Consider the following 23,048-nt stretch of genomic DNA (forward strand, 5'->3'; position numbering starts at 1 on the left):
GACCACTGGGTGAAATGGAGGTTATTCATGCAGTCTCAAAGAATCACACTGCTATCACTTATTAATTACAAAAGGAAAAAAGTGAGACTTTATCATGGCACAATCTGGTGGTCACCAGCTTAACCTAGTAGCCCAGACTGGAATCATCAGTACTGGGCATCCTGACACATCCTGATGATGGAAGATACACATACTGTGTTCTTGATGGAAATGTTTGATCTGGACCTAATTGTGAGGAAACAAAAGAATCCAGTATGTTGGACATACTGATCTTGATTACTCAAGAGATTCATAGCCTGAAGGTATATGGGATGTAGGGAGAAGAGGACTATATTGGGAACATAATAGCCAAATGCAAAACGTGAACCTCGATTGGATCCTGTATTAAACAAAACAAAACAAAACATATATAAAACGTGGGAAAATTGGGGAGATCTGAAGATGAATCGTATATTAGATGATGTTACTAAATCAATGTTAATGCTCTCAGTTATGGAGGTGTAGAGGAATGCCCTTGTTCTTGAGAAATACCTACTGTAGCATTTAAAGGTGAAAAGCCATGATGTCTGCAGCCTACATTAGGATAGTTTTGCAAAAGGGCATGGATATGCGTGAGAGAGAGATAGAGAACACACATGTATGCAGTTATGACCATTTGATAAATCTAGGTGAGGGATACACTTGTATACATTTTAGTGTTCTTTATAGGGTTTTAAAAATTAAGCATAGTAGCACCTCCTCATTAAAAGAAAAAAAATGAGCATGCTGACTTTGTGTCTCTGGCAATTATATATGTCTGAACTCAGATTAATATTTTTATAAATACATAATTTTTAAAAATTCAGATTACTACAATTCCAAAGGAAACTTCAACCCTACTTTTCAAATTCAGATATTCACCTCTGTTCGATGAACCATTAGCCAGTTTCCATCAGACATCTGCTTGTGGAATTCCAGGTATGGATCTGACTTTCCAAATAGATCCTACATTAAAATAAAAAAGCAATTATTCTCCTCCTAAACCATGTGAAACCACACTTTATACATGTTACATGTTAGCAGTACCTGAAGTTTAACTCTATAGTAAAGATATATACAGTACAATACAGTAGTAAATACAAATCCCAACACCTTCCTCACAAACATATGAGCCTGCTCAAGTCTACTAGAACTTTTAAGGCACTTGTGATAAATGCTCATAATCCTGTGTATCACACCCTTACATGATGGCTTTAAAATACAATGATCAATAGGACCCGTTATCAATACGTTTTTAGCTTGTTTTCATTATTAACAGTGTTCATTCATTCACATAGCACTGAGTAGTTTTATATAAATGATCCCATACATTAGTCATACTAACTCCATGTGAGACAGAAAGAGAAAATGGATTCAGAGGACTTAAATGACTTTGCCAAGATCACACAACTAATTAATTGATGGATCTGAGTCTTGAGTCTTACCCTTCTATGTCCAATACTCCTTCAGCAATCCCACACATTTCTTTACACACACAAGGGAGCACACACAAGTAGATATGTGGAATGCACAACAGAAGTACTTCAAGGGCACAAAGTGCATTCCCTATTTCCTCTGTAATTCACCACAGCACAGCACTCCTGTATAATGCTCAAGTACAATGAGTGTTCAAAAATACCCTTATCACCATCTTACACACACACACGCACACACACACACACACACTCTTACACAGGGAGATAAAATTCTGGAAGAATGTACAAATCGTTCCCAGAGGTAAAACTCAGTAAGACTGTGGATGATTTTATTTTCTCATTTTTATTTATCTTCATTTTGAAATTTCTATACTCCTTAGCATATATTACTTATTATTTGTGAAATCGAAAGGACACCTGTTAATCTCACAGTAATATATGCAGATATGTCGCTAAACTGAAGATTTTTTTCAGTCCTGAATTTACCTCAGTATTAAATTAAGAAGATAATATTACTTCCTTCCTCAGCACAGTCTAATGTTAAGAAAGTAGCACCTTTGGCACAGTCAAAAATATAAACACAAAGACTAAGCAGAACTTTTAAAATTTAATCTTATCTCTAAGAAGAACCTTAAGTAATGTAATAAGCCTCTATATGCCTCATTTTATAGAACTAAGAACAGCATTATACATAGAGAAGTTAACTTTCCAAAAACACATTAACATGCTCTGTCTCACTTATCTTAGAAATAATCTTTTGAGAAAGGCAGAATATCATTATTACCATACTGAAGGTCAGAAAACAGACCTTGTTTGAAAGTTCATTAATATGACAGTAGTAGAACTAAAATAAGAATTAAAAGTCCCTGACTCTGGGATAAGTTAAGTCAAAAGAGCAAGGTAGAGGAACGTATGCATAATATATTATGCTACACTTACTCACGGGCTGAGGCTGGGGAATATAAATATAAATACATACATACACACATGCACACACATATCTATCTATATAGATATACACATGTATATTTGTATGTTTATATATACACACAGACATACATATACATATGCACATGTATAGACACACCAAAAAAACCTTATTTTTTTTGGAATATGAAGGATTAAACCATAAAATATAAATTTTAAAAAAGTATTACATACAGCCAGGAAAGAGAAAAAAATATAGAGCGGACAGGGGAAGAAGCTAAATTTCTTGAACATACCTTGTTTTGTAGATTTGGCTTTGGAACCATCTTATACATGATGGTAAAACAAAATTAAATCAAAAAAAAATTGTAAAGCAATCCCTAAATATCAAAAGCAAAATTCGATTATGTGTTAATGTTATAGCATAACCATTCAGAGAAGAATTATTTGAAACACAAGAGTTGAACTGTAGAACTCAAGTGGAATATAGAAGCCTAAAGACAAAAAGAACTTCAAAGAAAGCTCAAACTGTTTTCAGTAAAAATATTTTAATTATAACATGAATATTTATATTCTTAAACTATTAGATATTATATAGGATAAAACAGGTAAGCAATTATGTTAGTATCTTTGGGAATCAACATTTTTTAAATAAGTGAAAAGAGGTGTTAACTACAGAATTAAAGAAATACAGCCTTGTAATTCTACATCTGAATTGGAAATTGTGGTACAAATTTATGATTTAGTTTCCCTTAAAAAAGAAAAGACTTTCCTATATCTGTCCACTGAAAAATCCTAGAAACGGTGAGTGACAACCATCAATAAATGTTAAGCACTTCTAGTACCACACTGTGGACTCATTGTAGAAAGGCTCCCTTTCATCTGTCAATCTGGAGCAGAAATTAGATAAAATAAGCCTGGAACATTTGTCATGCCACAGAGCAGGAAGCTATCCAGAGACCTCTGGGGTCATGCCAAATGGTCTCATGAACAAACTTAAATAGGTTCCCTCCCATAGGCTAAAGTTGGGATACTTTAGGCATCAATAAGAATTAATCAATATAGTTCACAGCAATACTAAGAATTAAAAAAAAAGTCCTCATTGGTCACATATAGAGGAATTTATTATTTTGAAAAATGGTAAATATGATAAAAAAAAAAATCAAACATTTCAACTTGCCTTGTCTGGACAAACTGTATCTCAGAATAAATAAATACCTAGTGTGAAGAAGAATATTTCTCTCTGTAGAAGTATTCTCACAAGTAAATGAAGAAGCAATGATAGCATGAGAATATCACTATTTTAAGACCCTTAATAAAATAATATATCTAGGTAGTTGTCATCAATGGTCACTAATACCCCAAAAGACAGAACTTGACAATGTGTGCCTCTTGATGGAATTAATGCCACCACCTATGAACCTCATACCAGTTCAAGATACCACCAGATCATACCTCTAGATTCAATTCCAGCGTACAGAAATCAGGAAATAAAGGTGGAGAGATGAACATGTTACATGACACCACAGGGATTTAATTAGCTTATACAGTGTGTGGAAACTTCTATAGGACAAAGGAGTCAGTTTATTGAATAAATTCCATGGATGGGTGGATGGATAGGAGGGAGGGGGAGAGAGAGAGGGAATAAGAGAGGAAGAGAGGGAGGAAGGGAAGAAGTAAAAGGAAGGGGAGAATTTATAGATTAAAAAAATTTAAGAGACATATTAATGAATTATATTATTTTAAAAGTCCTTAGAGATACACCAAAACATATATGGATGAACTGATGTGACGTCTGGGAGGAGAGAAAGTAGATATGGGTAGGGATGAGACAAAATTGGTCATGAGTTAAAACTGTTAAAGATAGGTGGTGGGAACATGAGATTTTTTAAAAATACTTTTCTATTTTTGTATATGTTTAAACTTGTCCAAAAAAAAAAAGATACTGGCTACTAGTCTAAGATATTTGCACACTGAATTGTAAAGTATATGAAAATGATGAAGACTATTGATTGGATTACAGGATTACATACAAAAATCACTCAAAGAATTATTCCAATCCATGTTATAAATTAAACTGTTGTGTACTTATGTACTGGTACTCATTCTTCAAAAAAAATTGACTTTGAACGCAAAGAGGAAAATCTAATTAATAAAGCATGGAATTTTCACTTTTTTCCTTAAGTAATCCAAATACACTCTCAAATGCCTCTTACAGTAACATTAATGATTGTATTAATTCTTCTTTTAAGCTATACAAACACTTTGATTACATCTAGAGGAAAGAGGTAAAGAGAAATGGCTTCTGCTTAAACACACACACAAACAGAAAGCAGAATTTGGGAGTAACTAACACTCAAAGTGATGCTTAGATGACAGAGTTCATAATATTAATTCCATTATTATTTTCTCAAAAAGGAATCAATGTGAGGCAAAACATGATACCCTTGTTGAAATCTGTATCACCTACCTACCTTATTATCCAGTTTTCTTGCTTCCATTTCAAACAAGACAGCTCTGTTATCCTTTATTTCTTCAGCTGAAATCTATGAGTAGACAAAGTAAGTGAAAGAAAACGTTTTGGGGATTTTGATATACTCAGGAAGTACTGAATTATTCTGTTATCTAATGGTATATAAAGTCTATACTAATATAAGTGAATTCTAAAAGGTTTAATAACAAAATGGTACCATTAAGAAAGATTTATCACTATTTCTTTTATGCATGTGAAATAAATATTTTCCCAAAATATGCCTAGTCTGCATTATGCAACTTCCTTTTCAATGTTGTTGCCCAAACTGGATCTTCCCTCTTCCAGTGAAAAATCAAAGCCCTGGAAGATTGCACAACACTAGTGAGAGCTCTCCAAACATTGAGAAGCATGAGTAAATCACACACTATAAATTCAAATATTGGATCAATATTTTTCATCCAAGGTAACTGAAAGACTTATTCTACTTAAAAATAAATTCCAGGCTATCATGACCCCAAAAGCAATAAAGCTAACTACTGATAATGATCTCTGTCCCACACACAGAAGTCAACACCCTCAAAAGACTGAACATTCTTATGCCTCAGGAATCTAAACTAGAGCAAAACAGCTGCTCAAAGAAATGTGTTTGATAATCGTAATAATCTTCAAACATGGCTTTCTCAGAGAGCCAGCCTTCTCAGGCAGAGCTAAAGTAAAACAACTATCTCTTCAGGCAGTGACTACCTGGACAGAAACTCTAGAAGATAAAATATGTAAAAGCATGGCATTATATAATTTGAAATCTGAAACAAGATAATGCATATATTCATTTGCCCAGGTCCAGTAATCAGCAATGGAAAATTTGGACAGCAAAGTGCAAGCACAAAAGAAACATTGTTAAGAGTTAAGAGGTTCAATGGCCATGTCATAATACGAGATCATTCTGGAATCAAAACCATTACGGAAAGTCTCTGCCATGTTTGCTTTGTTGAGAGCCAAATTGATCCATTCAGATTATTAAGTAATTTCTTTCTCACTTGGGAATTTACGCTTCCATCGGGGACAGGCAAGCATTACCAAGATGTGCCTGACTCTATAGGCAACTTAAAAAACTCAAAGAAGGGATTCCCACACTGCATTTTTCTTTCTTTTTGGCACAACACAGTTTCCAGTTGTGATCACTTTAAGGCAAGGCAACATTTGGGATCAAATGATAAAGCACGGCTGTGGAATATCTGTCTGATATATACAGTTTTAGCATGTCCTATTATGCTAAATCTTCGAAGGAAAAAAGACAAATATCTTATCGTTACCGTAATGCTTCCTTTCCCTGCAGGTCTGCCATTTTTAAGCACCAGTGGTCGAGTTAGTTTCTTACTGGAAACAATCTGTTAAAATTGGAAAGTGATAGAAAGAGCTATTTCACTTCAACATGTGAATGTTTAGACTGAATGGTTTCAAAAAGGGTTGAGTATAAAGTTCACTTAAAGTCATCAGAAATGGAAACATTAAGTCCATTCCTTAAAGACTTAGAGATTATAAAATGCATCTAAACCCACTGAAAAAGATTTCCAAGGAGCCAATCCTGATAGATAAAATCTCCCCACCCACTAGTTTCTTTATCGACTACTTCAAAGTTAAATCCTTCCTTGTAATGAAAAAAGAGGGCCAGATTCTCATCACATATACAAATCACTGAGCTGAAATGAAACCCCTGTAGGTAAAAGGTGGGTCTTAGAAGACTCAATAAATGGGATTCAATTTTTCAGCTGACACGTAACTTCAGTATATAATCCCCACAAGATATCATTTTGATTAAAATAATATAGTAGACCTAGGTACTCTCAAATAGATATATTTCTCAAATTTATTATAATTTTAGATACAGTCTGATTTTTTTCCAAACAATAAATACTTCTTTAATTTTCTCTTTGATACTATTTATCAAAGTTTGAGAAAACTGATCAGCTCCATGTTGTCCTTGAGACACAGGAAATACCATGATCTCCAAAAAATTCAACACTAAAAAATAAACTCATAAAAGACAAATCTTACAAATAGATGTCACCCACTGAAAAAAAATGACTCCTCCCTCCTGAAGCCTTCCCCATTCTATCATAAATGGTCATGATCTCTCCTTACAAGTCAAACTGAGCTAGAAGCACAATGGTGAGCGCACAGACACAACCCTGCTCTGACCCAACCTGTCATATCCTAGAAAGACAGACAATTAAGCAACTACAATAAAATATGGTGAGTGTTAAGGTAGAAGCGGTAGAGAGGACCAAGCGAGCACATGGAGGTGATCCAAACTACTCTAGGGCATCAGAGAAGGCTTGCTAGGGGGAGTAAGGTCTATACCTAAGGTTAGAGGAGGAGCAAGCCAGGTAAAGGGATGGTGCTGGGGCGGGGGTGGTCAAGGGGCACCAGTCATGCTAGTTAGAGCATCAGAGAAGCTACTGTTACTTTGACAGCATTTATGACTTAAACATAAGAACAATAATGTACTGAAATCTGTAAACAGCAGACAAGCAGTTAGAGCAATGGTATTATTTATTGAAATGTTGAATGAAACACCCATACACACATGGTCCCTACCCTCATGAAAAATAAGATAAATTCTATAATGTTCCAGCCAAACATACTAATATATGAACTCAGTCTTTAAAGCGATTACAGTGCTTTTCAACTTTAGCAATTAAACTAATGAGCACTTATCAGAAACACCCAATTCTTTGGTTCAAATTTAGACAAAACATTTATACTATATATACTCACTTGTCCAAGGGTACATTCACATTCTCCTAAGAAGTCGTCATCACTCAGCTCGATAGTTTTGTTGTCAATGTCATAAATCCCAAATTTCAATTTCTGAACCACTTCAAAGTAGTAATCAATAATAAATGTCTTGGAAAATTTGGGATTCAAGCAATTCTTAATCCTCTCTGTGCGCTCAACCTATATTCACTCCCCCAAAATAAAAAAGTTTCTTCAGATCAAAGGTGCATTTGTTTAATATCTTTACATACTACATGTAACTAAATACAGGCATGGTAGCTAAAGGAAGTGTCTATATGTGTATGAAAAATTTCACAATCAAGGACAAACTTGCCCAAAAAACTGCATTAACAGATGAGATGGTTTTATTATTTTTAACATTTTTAATAAACTCTTCATATTATCAAAAGAGCAATACAGATTGCTTTTCACCTACAAGTATTTAACATTACCTCATACCACTGTTGACCACTCGTATTCAAAAATAACACACATAAAGGGTCTGACTTTGACCCTACATCTTTATCCAAAAGATTGTCACAGGAAATATTCAGCTCCACCTTTGTGACACACTGGGCAGCCATCTCTTGAGCTGTGAGAAAAACAAAGAAATGAGAAAGCCAGTGAAATGGTGCCTTTAAGAAGCACATGCATTCCTTGGGAATTCCCTGGCAATCCAGTGGTTAGGACTCGGCACTTTCACTGCCAGGGCCTGGGTTCGGTCCCTGTCAGGGAACTAAGATCCTGCAAGCTGCGCGGCATGGCCAAAAAAAAAAAAAAAAAAAAAAAAGAGGCACATACATTCCTAATGAAATATCTGATTTCTTAAGACAAATTGTCAGAATAGGATAACAGAGTGAACTTGCTAGAATAAGACTTTGTTATACGTGCTTCCAGGCAATTCAGATGTCTTATTAGCCCATGCCAGTGATATTGCTTCAGTCAGATTCTCTTGCTGGGATAAAACTCATTTACTGTGTGACAATAAAATGAAGCTTTGAAGATGGCAAAAAAGACATATTAATCTTTTCATCACTACAAATTTTACCATTCAGAAAAAGTCCAAGTATAATCTTGACCCTTCTTTTAAATATAGCCTTCTGCTACAAAACAAAACAGATTAAACCTCAATCTTAATTTTATCCTTATTTGACAAGATACTGAGTAAGATATTTGCCATTTTCAAGGAAATTCTGGCTAAGACCCAAGCCTGGGGAATAAAAGACCCCAAACACCCCTCCTCTCCTCACCCCATCCCCGCACATTTTACAGCAGTGGTTCTCAAGCTTTGCTGCTTTTGGAATCACCTGGGGAGCTTTCAAAGCCACTGATGCTGGTGTCCCACTCAAAGAGATGTAATCTAATTGGTTTAGGGTGTAACCTGGGCATTGGCTCCTTGGATGATTTCCACGTGCAGACAAGGTTGACAAACCCTTTCTACAGAGAGCATCCAGCAAATAGGCATGGCTCATCTTTCGTCAAGACTTGCTAAGAAACACCAGAGTTAGCCTAACTTTCACCCAGCCCCCCTTGCCCCAACCTCCAATCATTATATGAAGAGGACTGGGGAGAGGGCGGATTAGCTGGGGACTAGCCCTGAGAGATGATGCAGTGTTGAGGGTGAGCTACTTTCCTTCCTGAACCCAGGGAAAGAAAGGGCCTGCAGGTGTCACCAAGAAGAGGAAGTAGGCATTACATGCCCCAGCTGGAAGTCCACTTAGCCAGCTGTCTAAAGCAAAGTGGAGGTTGCAGGTTCTGGAGGCAGAAAGGTACCTCCTCCCCTTGAGCTGCTGGCAACATCCTTAGAATGTGGAGTAGTTAGTGCCCTAGTCTTCCACTCTGAGATTTAGCTGACATTCTGGGACTACAGGAACAAATCTACTCATCATCTTGTTATATTCAAACAGGATTTCTGTGCTGTACAAAACGTGTGATCAGTTCTGAAATAATAAGCATCACTATTAGAAGAGCTCTTTGGCAGTGTCAAAAAACAACTCATATCTTATGGAAACTAAATACTCTGTTAGACTCTAAAAACAGCAGCAATCCTCGATGTGTCAAAAAATCCAATACTAGCATTTAAGATTCCTAAATTAAACAGAATAATAAGGTAGGTTTTGTAGTCTTAGTAGCTAAAAATTCCTTTTAAAAGCCATGATATATGTATGTCCCTTCACCTGAGAAGAGAATTATTCCCTAATAAGCAACAAACTTCACAAATTCCCAATTTGCTTCCTAAATTCCCTACGTAGGGATGTTGAAGTAAGACTAAAACTACTATGGCCTTTTACTATGAAGTCAGATTTTTTTTTTTTGGCCACTTTACATGCATCAAAATTATTAAGTGGTAAAATACACAGTACTGACAACCTGTAAGAAAGATACTAAGGTCAAGGAGAAATCAATAAAGCAGACAGAGGAGAATTAACAGTATTAAGAGTGCAGGTGAGACTAACACTGCCTGGGCTTTGAAATCTCATTTAAACATGTGAAGAGGGAAACAGCACAGGGACAGGAAAGAACAAGACAAGAGAAGCGAGCATCTGTGTCGGGGAAAGCCAAGCAAGACAGAAAGCGGGGCAAGTTTAGAGTGTCCTGAGAGCCAGGTTGAAGGACTCAGTAGGTGCGTAATAAGGCACTACTGCAAGTTCTCAAACTGGGGATAACAGGATGAAATGGCTTATTTTAAAATAAAATAAATAAAATAAAAGTAAATAAAATAAATTCGACAGACAAATGGATAAAGAAGATGTGGTACATATATACAATGGAATATTACTCAGCCATAAAAAGGAACGAAATTGGGTCATTTGTAGAGACGTGGATGAATCTAGAGACTGTCATACAGAGTGAAGTAAGTCAGAAAGAGAAAAACAAATATCGTATATTAACGCATATATGTGGAACCTAGAAAAATAGTACAGATGAACCGGTTTGCAGAGCAGAAACTGAGACACAGATGTAGAGAACAAACATATGGACACCAAGGGGGGAAAGTGGCGGGGGGGGGGGTGGGAGGGGTAGTGCGATGAATTGGGAGATTGGGATTGACATGTATACACTGATGTGCATAAAATGGATGACTAATAAGGACCTGCTGTATAAAAAAATAAATAAAATAAAATTCAAAAAAAATAAAAATTAAATAAAATGTCACTTGTGTCAAACCTCTTCTAATTTTATCTTGGAATTTAGAACACTCCAACATATGAAGAAAGTCTCTTCATCCAGTAATACGCAAAATACAGAATTTACCAAAATTAGCATGTCTTCACACCAATTTAATTCAGATGATTAGTTATTTATTTTCTGAAATATATACAATACTAGAGGGCATTTGAAATAATAGTGTGAATACAATCACCATTCCTTCTCATTTTGATTTATGAAAAAAGAAAAAGTGCTAAAAACATAATAAGAGGCAAGAAGAAACTAGTAGGAAAGGGGAGATACCTCAAAACTCAAAAGCACAGAGACAATGGTCCAGGGACTTTGAAGCTATGCACATCCAGGAAGTCTCTGGCATATTGACACTGGGGCCTCATCCTCAATCTCTTCTTCCTTTAGATTGTGCATGCCTAATTCTCCTCTTCTCTGCCTTTGACTAGTACCTCTTCCCCTCCCATCCAAGAAACTGCGAGCATCCCTTTAGGCTCTGTCACCTCCTGACCTTTGTCTACCTTTACTTCTTTGACCTGACCCCTCTCAAGGCTTCAGCCATCCACTTGGCATAAGGTACTCCCAAACCTATATCCTTCACCCCATCCCTATGCACGATTACTTTTCCCCTGTTTTACATCTACTGTTTTCAGCCCTGAAGCATCCTCCCTTGATTGGCCCCTTCCTCTTCATTGCCTCATTTCATAGGCTCTGGAATCAAACTGCTGAGTTCTCATCTGGATCCCACCACTGGCTTAACGTGTGACCTTAGGCAAGAGCTTTAACCTCTCCGTTTCCTCATCTACAAAATGAAAATAATAACTGTTCATAGGGTTATTGTAAGGACTAAATGAATTAATACATTTAAACAGTGCCTAGAACATGGTAAAAGTTGTTTTATCATCATTATTATTATTATAATTTTTATTTTAAGACTACCTGCCTCCAGGGTCTGATCCTCTCCTATCTATCCCATGTTTCATATTTTTTATTATTCCATTCCATGTTTCCCAATTATTCCAACCCACACCAAGTCCCTTGTTTGAATTACTGCTGCATTAATAGTAACAGATTACTACAGTACAGAACAAGATCAAATTTGGAGCAATACATACCTGGGTCAAATCCTGCATCTGGCACTAGCTGTGTGACCTCGTATAGGTTACTTTCAGAACCTAGATTTCCTCATCAGTAAAAATAAAGACACTGCAAGTGAACTCACAAATCTGACATGTGCCAGGCATCTTGCTTTTCATATTTAACACAGAATCTATGGAATAAATGTTAATTGTGTAATTTTTTTTCTTTTGCATAAGGTAATTTAGAGTCTCGTAAGCTGCATGGATAATGCAGTACCTTGCGGAGGGACTTAGAATGAGCAAGGACCTCTAAGGCTCCCACAAAACAACATGTAAAGAATTCTCTACTATCAGCCAGAAAGCCCTCAAATTTCCAAGGATGGAGAACAGAGAATGAAGATAATACCTATGTGTAATGTCAGTCTCATAGCAAAGAGACACAACACATCAGAAGAGCATTATTTTTTTTCCTTAACCATGCTCATACAAGAGCTACAAAAATAACGTGCCAGGCACACCTGATTATTTAGTAAATTGCTGACAGTTACATTACTGCATTGTAGCCGGGACACAAATTTCCTCTGTTAGCAGCAATCCCCCACTGAAAATGACTCTTAGGGCAGCATCATTTTTATCTAGAAACCCATTATGGCTGAATGGCAAATGGAAGAAATTACATAAACACTTGGGTCTGAAATGTTCTTAATAGCAACATTTATGAAGATTTTCATTTCCTTTCTAAGTAATTATCCAGCACAGGATAATTTTTATTATATTAAAATAACCAGTTTTTAAAAGAGCAATAGGTATTCTTTTATGATGGAAGAAAACAAAACAAATGTTTTATACCCTTTAGTATGGAAAATAGGAGATTTGGCTGGGATGAGTGGCCAGGCAGAGGAATGCATGTGCAACTAAAGAGCAATTCTATGTATTTCACTCCTCAAAGAGCAGGATGATGGAGAGAAAAGACAGAAATAGCCTCTAGGATTAGACAACAGCTTCTCTACTGTATAGATTACTCACTGGAGAATTGTTTGGTTTCTAAATGCAATTAACCCCTAGAAAGTGTATGAACCATTGTCCCAGTCACCCTAACTTTCCTGAATCAACATAACACAGATAATTCAAAGGAATTAAAAATTAAGACCTAATATCTGAAGTAGGACCTGATGTGTGAAATTTAAGGCATATGGTTATTCCCATGCCCTAGCTGAAAATCCTCAAGTCCTGTCTGCTACCTCTTTTCCCATCTTCCCTTAGACTCACTCCTTAGATCTCTTCAGTAAAGGAGATTCTGCCTACTACAACCCCAAATCTCTCCAATGCGGAGGTGCAGAACCTTCCCTATACCCACAGTCACAACTACATCATGTCTTCTGTAGCTCTCACCTGCCTACTGTAATAGTCTCCCAACTGCTATTCCCACTGCCATTTTCTTTCAATTCACATTATGATTTTATCACTTCTGATTAAAAAAAAAAAAAATCATTACTGGCTGCCCAGGGTGTACCCTAGTCCAATCAGCTACACCTAGAATTTATGGCTCTGTCTATATCTGCCCCAGCCTACCCAAGCAGCTACCTCTGATAATGACAGGTTTGCAGCATGCTCAGCATATATGACACACTACGAATTGTAGCAATTATTATTTTATTAAGTAGTCAAATATTTTAATTGACTGTCTCAGCATTGATGGCCTATTATTAAATAGTAAGACACAAAGCACTTTTTTCATCCTTGTTTATAAAAAGCTTCTTGAAACAATAATAAAAGAGCCTCTGGGATTTACATAAAATGAATTTGCCAAAGTAGCCAGCCTTGACTATACATAAGTGTAATTTTCCTAAATTCTCTCAGTAGAGTTTATTTATCTGAGCTACTTCATAGTTGCTGCGTGGGGACCAGTGACCAGTGACAATGACTCATTATTTGCCCTAAAACAATTGGGAGGGAAAAGTCGGTGCCCATCCACCAATGCCTTTAGTAAACATCAGTCTTTAGCTACAAAATGAGAAGTTTGGCAATATTAAAATGTGCTCAAAGGTTTCTTCTGCTTCTAATACCATGACTCCCTAATTGCTATCCATAGTGTGTCCTGCATGACCTCCACTGAAAGCGAGCTGGGGTCACCCTGGGGTAGCTGGAATGCGGCCCAGCAACATCAGCAGTACATGCCTACAGTGTTTCTCAAATTGTGTGGCTCACAACAGTAATAGGTATCCCCCTCCTAAAAAAAGTGGGAAAAGGGTAATATGTCAGTAAATCCAAGAGCTGCTACACTACTTGGAAGTCCCAAGTCAAACCAACAGGTGTATATATTAAGAGGTTACTGTAGGGCTTCCCTGGTGGCGCAGTGGTTGAGAATCTGCCTGCCAGTGCAGGGGACACGGGTTCGAGCCCTGGTCTGGGAAGATCCCACATACCGCGGAGCAGCTAGGCGGGTGAGCCACAATTACTGAGCCTGTGCGTCTGGAGCCTGTGCTCCGCAGCAAGAGAGGCCGCGATAGTGACAGGCCCGCGCACCGCGATGAAGAGTGGCCCCCACTTGCCACAACTAGAGAAAGCCCTTGCACAGAAACGAAGACCCAACACAGCCATAAATAAATAAATTAAAAAAAAAAAAAAAAAAAAAAAAAAAAGGGCTTCCCTGGTGGCGCAGTGGTTGAGAATCTGCCTGCTAATGCAGGGGACACGGGTTCGAGCCCTGGTCTGGGAAGATCCCACATGCCACGGAGCAGCTGGGCCCGTGAGCCACAATTGCTGAGCCTGCGCGTCTGGAGCCTGTGCCCCGCAACGGGAGGGGCCGCGATAGAGAAAGGCCCGCGCACCGCGATGAAGAGCGGTCCCCGCACCGCGATGAAGAGTGGCCCCCGCTTGCCGCAACTGGAGAAAGCCCTCGCACGAACCGAAGACCCAATACAGACAAAAATAATAAACAAATAAATAAATAAATAAATAAAAGAAAATCCTTTAAAAAAAAAAAAAAAAAAAAAAAAAAGAGGTTACTGTATACCCATTACTATGCTAAGGATGAGGGTGAGGGGCATGATACAACAATAGAAGACCTTAGTGCTCATTATAAGTGTATCAGGTGATCCAATCACTCAACACTGAATATCTTCTATGCGTTGTAAATACAGAGGGTGGAGGGATGCAAAAAAAAGGCAAAATAAATACCTAGCTATCTCTGTATACATAGAAGTATAAAACTGTGTGGTGCAGACAGAGAACAAAAGGCCTCAGAGGTTTTTAATCCTCAGAAGCCAAGGAGTAAAACTATATTCCATTACAAATGAATTTGCATTCATATTGTCACTTGCTACTGGATTTTTTTTCCCCTTAAACTTAAAGGTAGAGAGTGTTGGAACGGAGAAAGGGAGGAAAGAGGGAAAGGAAAGATAGTTAATTCCATACATCTGGATAATTTTGGGGTTTGCTTTTTGCAATTTTCAAAGTGCTTCCAAATAATATATTATATTCTGTGCTTTACCAAAAAACCCTAGAGAATTGGCCAGGCTAAGGAGAACTACTATATGGTAAGAGGTCAATACATCATAGCTATAACTATAATACTAACCATGCAAATATCTGGATTGTCCCAAAATATGTTCATAATTTTCAGCACATTGTAATTTTCAAAACAATGCATAGTGTCTATTAAAAAAATGAATTTCTCCAAAAAGGTTAAATTAGTTACCCAACATAAACAAGATAATAAGCGGCAAGGCCAGGGCAAGAACCCAGGTTTTTTTCCCCCTCATGCCAGAATGCCCTGAGGGCACTAGAGCCTCTAATTAATCATTACTTAATATAACAGCAATATTCTCTAATTAATTTCCTTATGACTTTTTAGTAAGTATATCAAATGTAATATTCAGCCTGATACAACTTAATGAATAGGATCTTAAAATTACAAGATTAATATTTATACCATAACTATCACTATCTTTCTTAAACAAATGTAACCAGAATAACAGTAGCTTGCCAAAGGAGTAGAAGAGCTGAATGGTTTATAGTTACATCACAGCAGTTCCCAGTTCCTCTTCAAGAGAGCCCATTAGATTGTAAATTACTTAAGGCTAAGAAAGTATTTGCTCTGTGCTAGAGAGTCTCCACACACACAGATCTACATGGGGGTCACTGGATCTCAGTGTTCTCTGAGCGCACTGCTGGACCATCTTAAGGGAGCAAAACTAATTCTCAGGAACACACCACATTTAATATCCAAGACTCTGATATCGAAAAACTTACAATAAAGAAAATTACACTACGTTTGACCAGTATTCAGAAGACAGTGATGCCCACATTTTTACTTAATCCCTACCACAGGATACTAGCGATGGGGATACGGAATTAGGTCACGTACAGAAGCACAAAAAACAGAGAAAAGGGCACGCTTTCTTTTCAATGTGCAAAAGGGACCACAGGAGGTCACTGGCTCAGGAGTCAGAAAAACTGGACTGCAGTTCTGCGTCAGTCACACCATAGGTGGGTAAGTGCTGCAGCTTCTCTAGGCCTCGGGTTTTTTCAATCATTAAATCTAAGAGTGAGTCAATCATTTTAACCTGTAAGGCTGCTTCCAGTTAGTGTTCTATGACCCTAATTTAATTACAGTGAACATAACACTTGTTTAGGAACTGGTAGTAAAGGAGTAGGAACAAAAATTTTTTTAAAGGGGGAAGAGAAAGTTTATAATCACCAAGAAGAGAAATAAAAGGAAAAGGATAAACTTTTCCAAACTCAGCCTCTATCTCCCACTATTGAAAAAGTTGTATCTGAAAAAAATATTTATTCAGTTACTCTCCCACTGAAGGAGGTACCTTTGCCTGAAATTGTTATTCAATCCCCCAACCCAAGATGACTGGAAAAAATAATGCAAATCAACAAACAAAACAGAGGGCCCAGTCTATTAGGTACATGCAGCATAGTAAGGAAGTAAATTTTACTACCACCCATGGAATCTCACATTATTAAACTCTCAGTTCATATCATGGCAGCAAAGGGAATCAGCTTTTGGCCACTGTGTGTTTTTTTAATGAATTTCCAGATTCTTCAATTATACTGAATAAAATCTAAATAGATCTATTGCTGATACCTGAACATGCAGAATTGGAGACAGCAGGAGTTAATATTAAAGTGTTGACACTTGATCACTCTTTTCTTTCCTTGAACACAAGGAGTAAGTGCAGTTCTACCCTGTCCTCATTGCTACAAAGTGAGCAATCAACTAAGGCCCCTTCCTTGATTTCTCTATGAAATCTCACCTGTTCTATGATTCATAGCAGGCTACAGAATTTACTTAACATGTGTTTCAGGTTATACTGCTTTACTAATCTCTTGGCTGCTGTATATACATTTTAGAAATGTAACATTATATTTTCAAGCATATCAAATGAACAGTTCATCATAGGTGCAGTGAGTGATGTGTTAATAAAAGTTAGAAGCAGTGACAACATCTCAGTATTGCCTCACCTTATGAAACATGCATCTTGGCAAAGTTAGCTACACAGTACATACCTTACCTACTTAAGTGAATCATCTTTTACCAAAAACTGCCTTGATAAAAATCAGAGCTGCATCCCCTAGGAGAAAATTCCAGGATGCTCAATTGAAAATTTTGTTAAGTTACAATAAAGACTCAGTAAAGCTACTGGCCAGCTGTGCAGCAGGCAGTTAGACATTATATTAAGGCACAGCAACCTGCTGAGATTGAATTCCCTTGGGGTTCTCATTCCCCTCAGGGCATTTTAAGAACTTCCCACCTTCTGCAATCTCCCAGATGTTGGACCAGAAATCAGAATGTCTCACCTACCCTTATTATCCAACTATGCCCAACTCTGAAAGAATGCTTTCTAAAACTTGGCTCCCTTCCTCCTCTTCTCAGTTGGGCACATGTACTATCTAATTGGGCAAGACAGGCATTTCACATTTTAACACTACATGCTCCTTTCTAGTTCATGGTGAACAATGACATGAAAATTCTTTCCACTCAAAACTGCAACAATTACAGAGTTTAAAAGCTTGGTTTGTCCTCAAGGTTTAAAAGTTTGTATGTTGAGAAAGAACTGTTGAGATGTTTATACATTTCCTGATTTCAAGAATATTCATTTTATGGTTGCTTAGCATACACATTCCAGCTGTTTTTAACTTTCTGGCAAATCGCTTTATATTTCCCAATCATGAACAGTTTAATAGTACTATTCATTCACTCAACACTCATTCAACAAATACTTACAGAATGCCTGTGTGTCAGACACTGTTCTAAGGGATTAGGAGTCAACAATGAACAAAACAGACAAATATCCCTGCCCTCATGTGGTTACACTGTAGGGAGATATATAGTATGATAGGTGATGGTAAGGGCTAAAGAGAAAAACAAAGCACAGAAGGGGAGCAAGAAGTATTGAAGGTGGAGCGTCATTTTAGTATTTTATCAACTTATTTTGACAACACCATTGAAAAATACTTTTTTAAATTTTCCCTTCTTTTTAAAAAATTCTGACCCCTAAGCAGATTGTACATTGGTTTTTCCATTAAGTGTTTCTAGGGAAGACAAAAGCTTAAACTTGGGGTGTGGATAAGTTAGATTGTGTCTAACAAGCAGTGCATTATGAAGCCATGCGATACAGGCCCTGCTGGTGAAATGACCTGTTGGAAAGTTGGAGGTTTGGGTGAGCTTCCTGCATGGATCGCTCAAGGGGTGTTCTTCCGGTGGACCGGGAACGCAGAATCTCTAAAGAAACCCTTTGCTCTTAAGACGTAATTTACATATTTGCTTTCAGTTGAAATAACTGAAAATATTAAACCTAACAGTTGTGTGTCTAATATAGAGAGTGTCATATGTATTTAAGTTGTGTATTTTTATAAAGTAAGCCAAATACCAAGAAAGGGGGGAGAGGGAGCAGACAAATTTCTCCTTACAGTTGCAGATATCTATTTTAACATCTACTATCACCTTAGGGTCAGAGTATTGAAGTAGCCTGATGACAATGCATATTGCAACCACACTGCTGCTTTTGGTAATTTTCACAGGAACCGGACATAATACATCCACTTGGTAAGAGGACATTTCAAAATTATTTGCCAAGATGAGTATGTAGTATGTCACATTTTTCATGGAGAAACAGTGTTAGTATACTATCCATCTAATTTATATTGGTAAATTTGACTATTACATTGACTATTTTAATGTCTTTTTAAAAATTATGATTGCATACTCATAAGCTGTTATATATTAAAAGAATAAACAGTCTCTCCAAAAGAAGCCCAATACCCTCCCCCCACAACTTCCTCAAATACATTTAAACCAGCATAACTGGCTTAAATGTAGTTATCATAATCTTATCAAAAAGTAGAGCGGTGATCATTCTGTAAAGTATAAAAATATCAAATCACTGTTGCACCTAGAACTAACATAGTATTGTAGTACTTCAATTTAGTAGCACTTCCTCATATTGTAATACTTCAATTGAATAAATAAATAAATAAAAACGTATACATAATGTCTGCCTTCGATCATCATATTAGAAACTTAAATAATGTAGTCAAATAAAATCTATGATACTTTACTTTTAGGTGCTAATTTAAACCTCCTTCTAGCCAGTCTTTTAATAAATCTTCTACCAAGTATTCTACCTAATTGTTTGGACTTTAACCCGATTAGCAATCCTTATAAGGTAAGTAAGAACATGAAGGGAAAATATTGGTGGGAAGGAAGCTGGCCTGTAGGTAATAACGGGTACTTTAAAGGAATGGCCAAGTTTGGACTCTTCAAACTTGTTGAGTGCCGCCAATGAAAGTAGTATTTATCCTTGCTAAAAGATCCACCTAAAAGATCATGCTTTTGATGAGCAGTGGTGGCTCGTCACAAATCCTTGAAGGTCAAATGTTATTTAATCATATTTCACATCCTACACTCTCTTGGTTTTGCTGACAGGCATACTTTCTAGCATAATAAATCACTGGCTAAAGAAAGTTCTGAAAAAGAAAGAGAAAAGAAAACTCTAATAGTAGGAAAAAAGCACAGCAATCACCAAGAAAGAAAGAGGGCAAGGAACACTATGTCTAAAGCTATACCAAAAATTGACAGGAGTTAGGGTACAGTATGAATTGGGTATCTGAATCCAGGCTACAAAGGAAATATTCAGGGCAAGAGTGATACCACTGTAAAGAGTATATAAAAATATGTAATACTTAGGTTGCCTTAAATTTATGTGGAAATGAAGACCATTGTCTATAAAGTGTTCACAGCTATAGGTAAAATTAGGAAGAGGTGTTCAGTCATTAAGCAACCCTTAAAAGGCAAAAAACCATTTTGTTTCCCCCGTCCTGAAATCTCCTGTCCTTCTCCTTTCTTAGGGGCTCAACCTGAGAGAAGAAATCCTGAAAGAGAACTGCACACTTGACTGTGGGGTTATGCCAGGCACTGTGCTGAATGCTGTGCAGTGCTGAAATGCAGCTCCCCATCAGAGGCAGAGAGCCTCAGCATGGTCCAGTCCCAGACACCTACGTCTCAGAATGTCTTCAGCCCAGAGTGGGATGCATTTCTCCAATTCATCAGCTAAAAGGAACTGCCTTTTTAAAAATTCTCACAAAGGCAAAAGAGTGGCCCTGGGTACCATAGATTAATCTATTGATGTGCCCATAATTGCCATCATACATGTCACCTGTTCTCAGTTCTCCATTCTTTTCTTATCCTTTTCTGCCTCCCTCTACCTATGCTCTAGGCCCACACAAATTGTGTTTGGCTCTAGCTGGCAGCACTCAGAGCTGGAGTTTGCTGTCCTCAATTAAAGACAAAAGCAGGATATATGTAGTTATATATAGCTTACCACTATGTGCCTGGCACTTTGCTAAGTGTAGTCCAAAAATGATCTTATTTAATCTTTATAACAACCCTATGACATAGGAGGTATTTTATCTCCATTTTACATATGCAGAAACAGGCCCTAAAACATTAAGTAACCTGCTCAAGGTCATACAGCTAACAAATCTCAAAGTATAGATCTCATACCTAGGTATCCATCTTATCCCAAAGAGTAATAATCTTCTTTACATTAAGCCATAAAGCCTGTGCTCACAAATCAAACAGATCTGAATTTCAACTCTAATGCTATCACTTAACCATTTGTGCAGTTTGGTAAATTATTCAATCTGAGTTTCCTCGAGTATGAAATGGAATAGCAGTACCACTTAAGTTGGCAGTTGTGAGCACTAAATGAGCTAACATATATAAAAGTTGTCGAGCAATGCTTGTGGGATACTGTAATCAATACTCACTGCGTTCAATCCCGCCCTTCCTTCTATTTGATTATCAGTTATAGAGGCAGCCACGAAAAGATAACACCAAGGATAAGCAAAAATTGTGGATCATCATCAAGCACAACGTCAGTGGTAGGCTTGCTCGGTCTCCCAGAGGTTCCGGCACTGCAAAACTAATGTAACCGCACTTCCTCCACGCCCCTGGTTGCAGTGAGCCCCAAACAGAAGAAATTCGAAGCTGGAGCCTGAACTGGAGCCGCTAGGATACGCCATCTCGCAACCTCCTGCTTTACACCAAAATCAAGAATCACCTTTGCCCACCCCACCTACCTAGCAGCTTCCCCTGGAACCATCGCCTACTCTGAGGCCCACCCCATTCCTCTGGGTATTCGCTAAGCGCAGAGCGGGGCGCGTGACCCAGTACCTCTCCCGGCTAGGAGCTGCGGCAATTTCTGGGCGTGTCACCCTTCCCTGGGCCGCAGGCCTGACGCCCCGCCTGGAGGATCCCGGGCACCGCCCGCCCAGGTGCACGAGCACCAGGTCCAAGATGCGCCTCGCGGCCCGGAGCTGAGCCCGGAACGCTGGCTACACCGGGAGGCGCGGGGCAACCCTGGGTCTAGGCAGGCCGCCGACCTCGCGTCCAGCGGATCCAGAGGCCCCACGCGCCCCGGCCTATCCCTGGCCGCGCGTAGCCCAGGATGCACTTCCAGCGCGAGGACAGGGCGGGCCGAGTCGCGCGGAGCCTGCGGGCCCGATTCTCCCGACCCGGACTCTTCTCCTCCCCCAGGGGACCGGTGGGATGCGGGTGCCCCGCCACCCCGGGCCCAAAGCAGAAAGAAGTCCGCACTCACCTCTCCGTCTAAGGGGTAGAAGTCGCTCCAAGGTAGAGACCAGACAGGCACACACCGCGGAACCTCCCGGCCGCCTGGGATTCACGGAAACCTGGGGCGGATCCGGCTGAGGGGCGGGGCGGGGCAGGGCTGAGGCCGGCTCCGCCCACGCCGGCCACTGCCTGCCCAGAGCTCGTAGACACTGATCTGTTCCTGTAGGTTGATGCTTCAGGGCTACGTAGATCGCTTGCTTACCGAAAACTCCAAGTTGACTTCAGGCGTTTAAGTAAGTTATTTGGTGCACCAAAATAAATTCCTGAAAATAAAAGAAGTTATATTTGAGAAAATTTATACCGCAAGCTGAACCAGGAAAGAATCAGCTTCAGCATGAAAGTAGTGAAATGCTAACTACTAATCATTCTTATTTAGAGCGCTTTCAATGTGCAACTATCGGAGTCATTTGATATTCTTAATTTCATTTAATCCTCACAATTTTGTAACGGATTAGTGCCATTATCCCCATTTCGCAAGTGAGAAAAATACGACTGAGTAACTGGAGATTTGATAGCTAAGTAATTGGCCTACTTGCCCAAAGTCACAGATTCAGAGTAACCTCTAAGCGCCCCACTTGACTGCGACTTGATGCTGCTTGAGATTAAACTACTACGGAAAATATTGCTCCATCTGACTGCTTGAAATTTGAATTTCTGTCCAAAAAAACAGGGACAAAATCAATAGGCAAACACATGGGAAAAAATATTTGCCACAAACCTGACATTCAAAAAAAAAGGGTTAGTATCTTAAGTATAATTGCCTTTAAAAAATAGACAAATGGGCAAAAGATAACTTTTTTAATTACAGAAGAAATGGAAAAATGAACCAAAGAAGAAATATAGACTTTTCTAAGCCAAACTTTTCTTTTAATCCAAAAAAATGCAAAGTAAACACTTTTAAATAACTGTATCAGTGCAAGTGAAGATTCATTCCTTTATTCAACACCTCCTGGGTGCCTGTTATGTGCCAAACATTGTTCTATAGAGACTTGTGATAAAATAGTGACAGACAGAAGCTTCTACCCTAGAGG

At 38.2% G+C, this 23,048-nt stretch overlaps 1 protein-coding gene across 3 annotated transcripts in view; it reads right to left on the bottom strand.

The window, feature by feature from the left end:
* Nucleotides 1–22,117, bottom strand: part of CPNE3 (copine 3) — a 44,743-nt gene extending 22,626 nt beyond the window's left edge. Inside the window, exons 1-7 of one of the 3 annotated variants that reach the window (XM_007176105.3) lie at nucleotides 21,986–22,071; nucleotides 21,153–21,418; nucleotides 8,085–8,224; nucleotides 7,633–7,812; nucleotides 6,168–6,242; nucleotides 4,856–4,927; nucleotides 901–984 (exon numbers count right to left, since the gene is read on the bottom strand). In XM_007176105.3, the coding sequence (XP_007176167.1) occupies nucleotides 901–984; nucleotides 4,856–4,927; nucleotides 6,168–6,242; nucleotides 7,633–7,812; nucleotides 8,085–8,216 (543 nt within the window). In that variant the 5' untranslated portion in view covers nucleotides 8,217–8,224; nucleotides 21,153–21,418; nucleotides 21,986–22,071. Of the gene's footprint in view, nucleotides 1–900; nucleotides 985–4,855; nucleotides 4,928–6,167; nucleotides 6,243–7,632; nucleotides 7,813–8,084; nucleotides 8,225–21,152; nucleotides 21,419–21,985 lie in introns of all 3 variants that reach the window. The other 2 variants (XM_057532035.1, XM_007176106.2) reach the window with 2 other exon arrangements.
* Nucleotides 22,118–23,048: the final 931 nt, after the last annotated feature.

Source organism: Balaenoptera acutorostrata, chromosome 17 (genome assembly GCF_949987535.1).
Source record: "Balaenoptera acutorostrata chromosome 17, mBalAcu1.1, whole genome shotgun sequence".
Lineage (NCBI taxonomy): Eukaryota > Metazoa > Chordata > Mammalia > Artiodactyla > Balaenopteridae > Balaenoptera > Balaenoptera acutorostrata.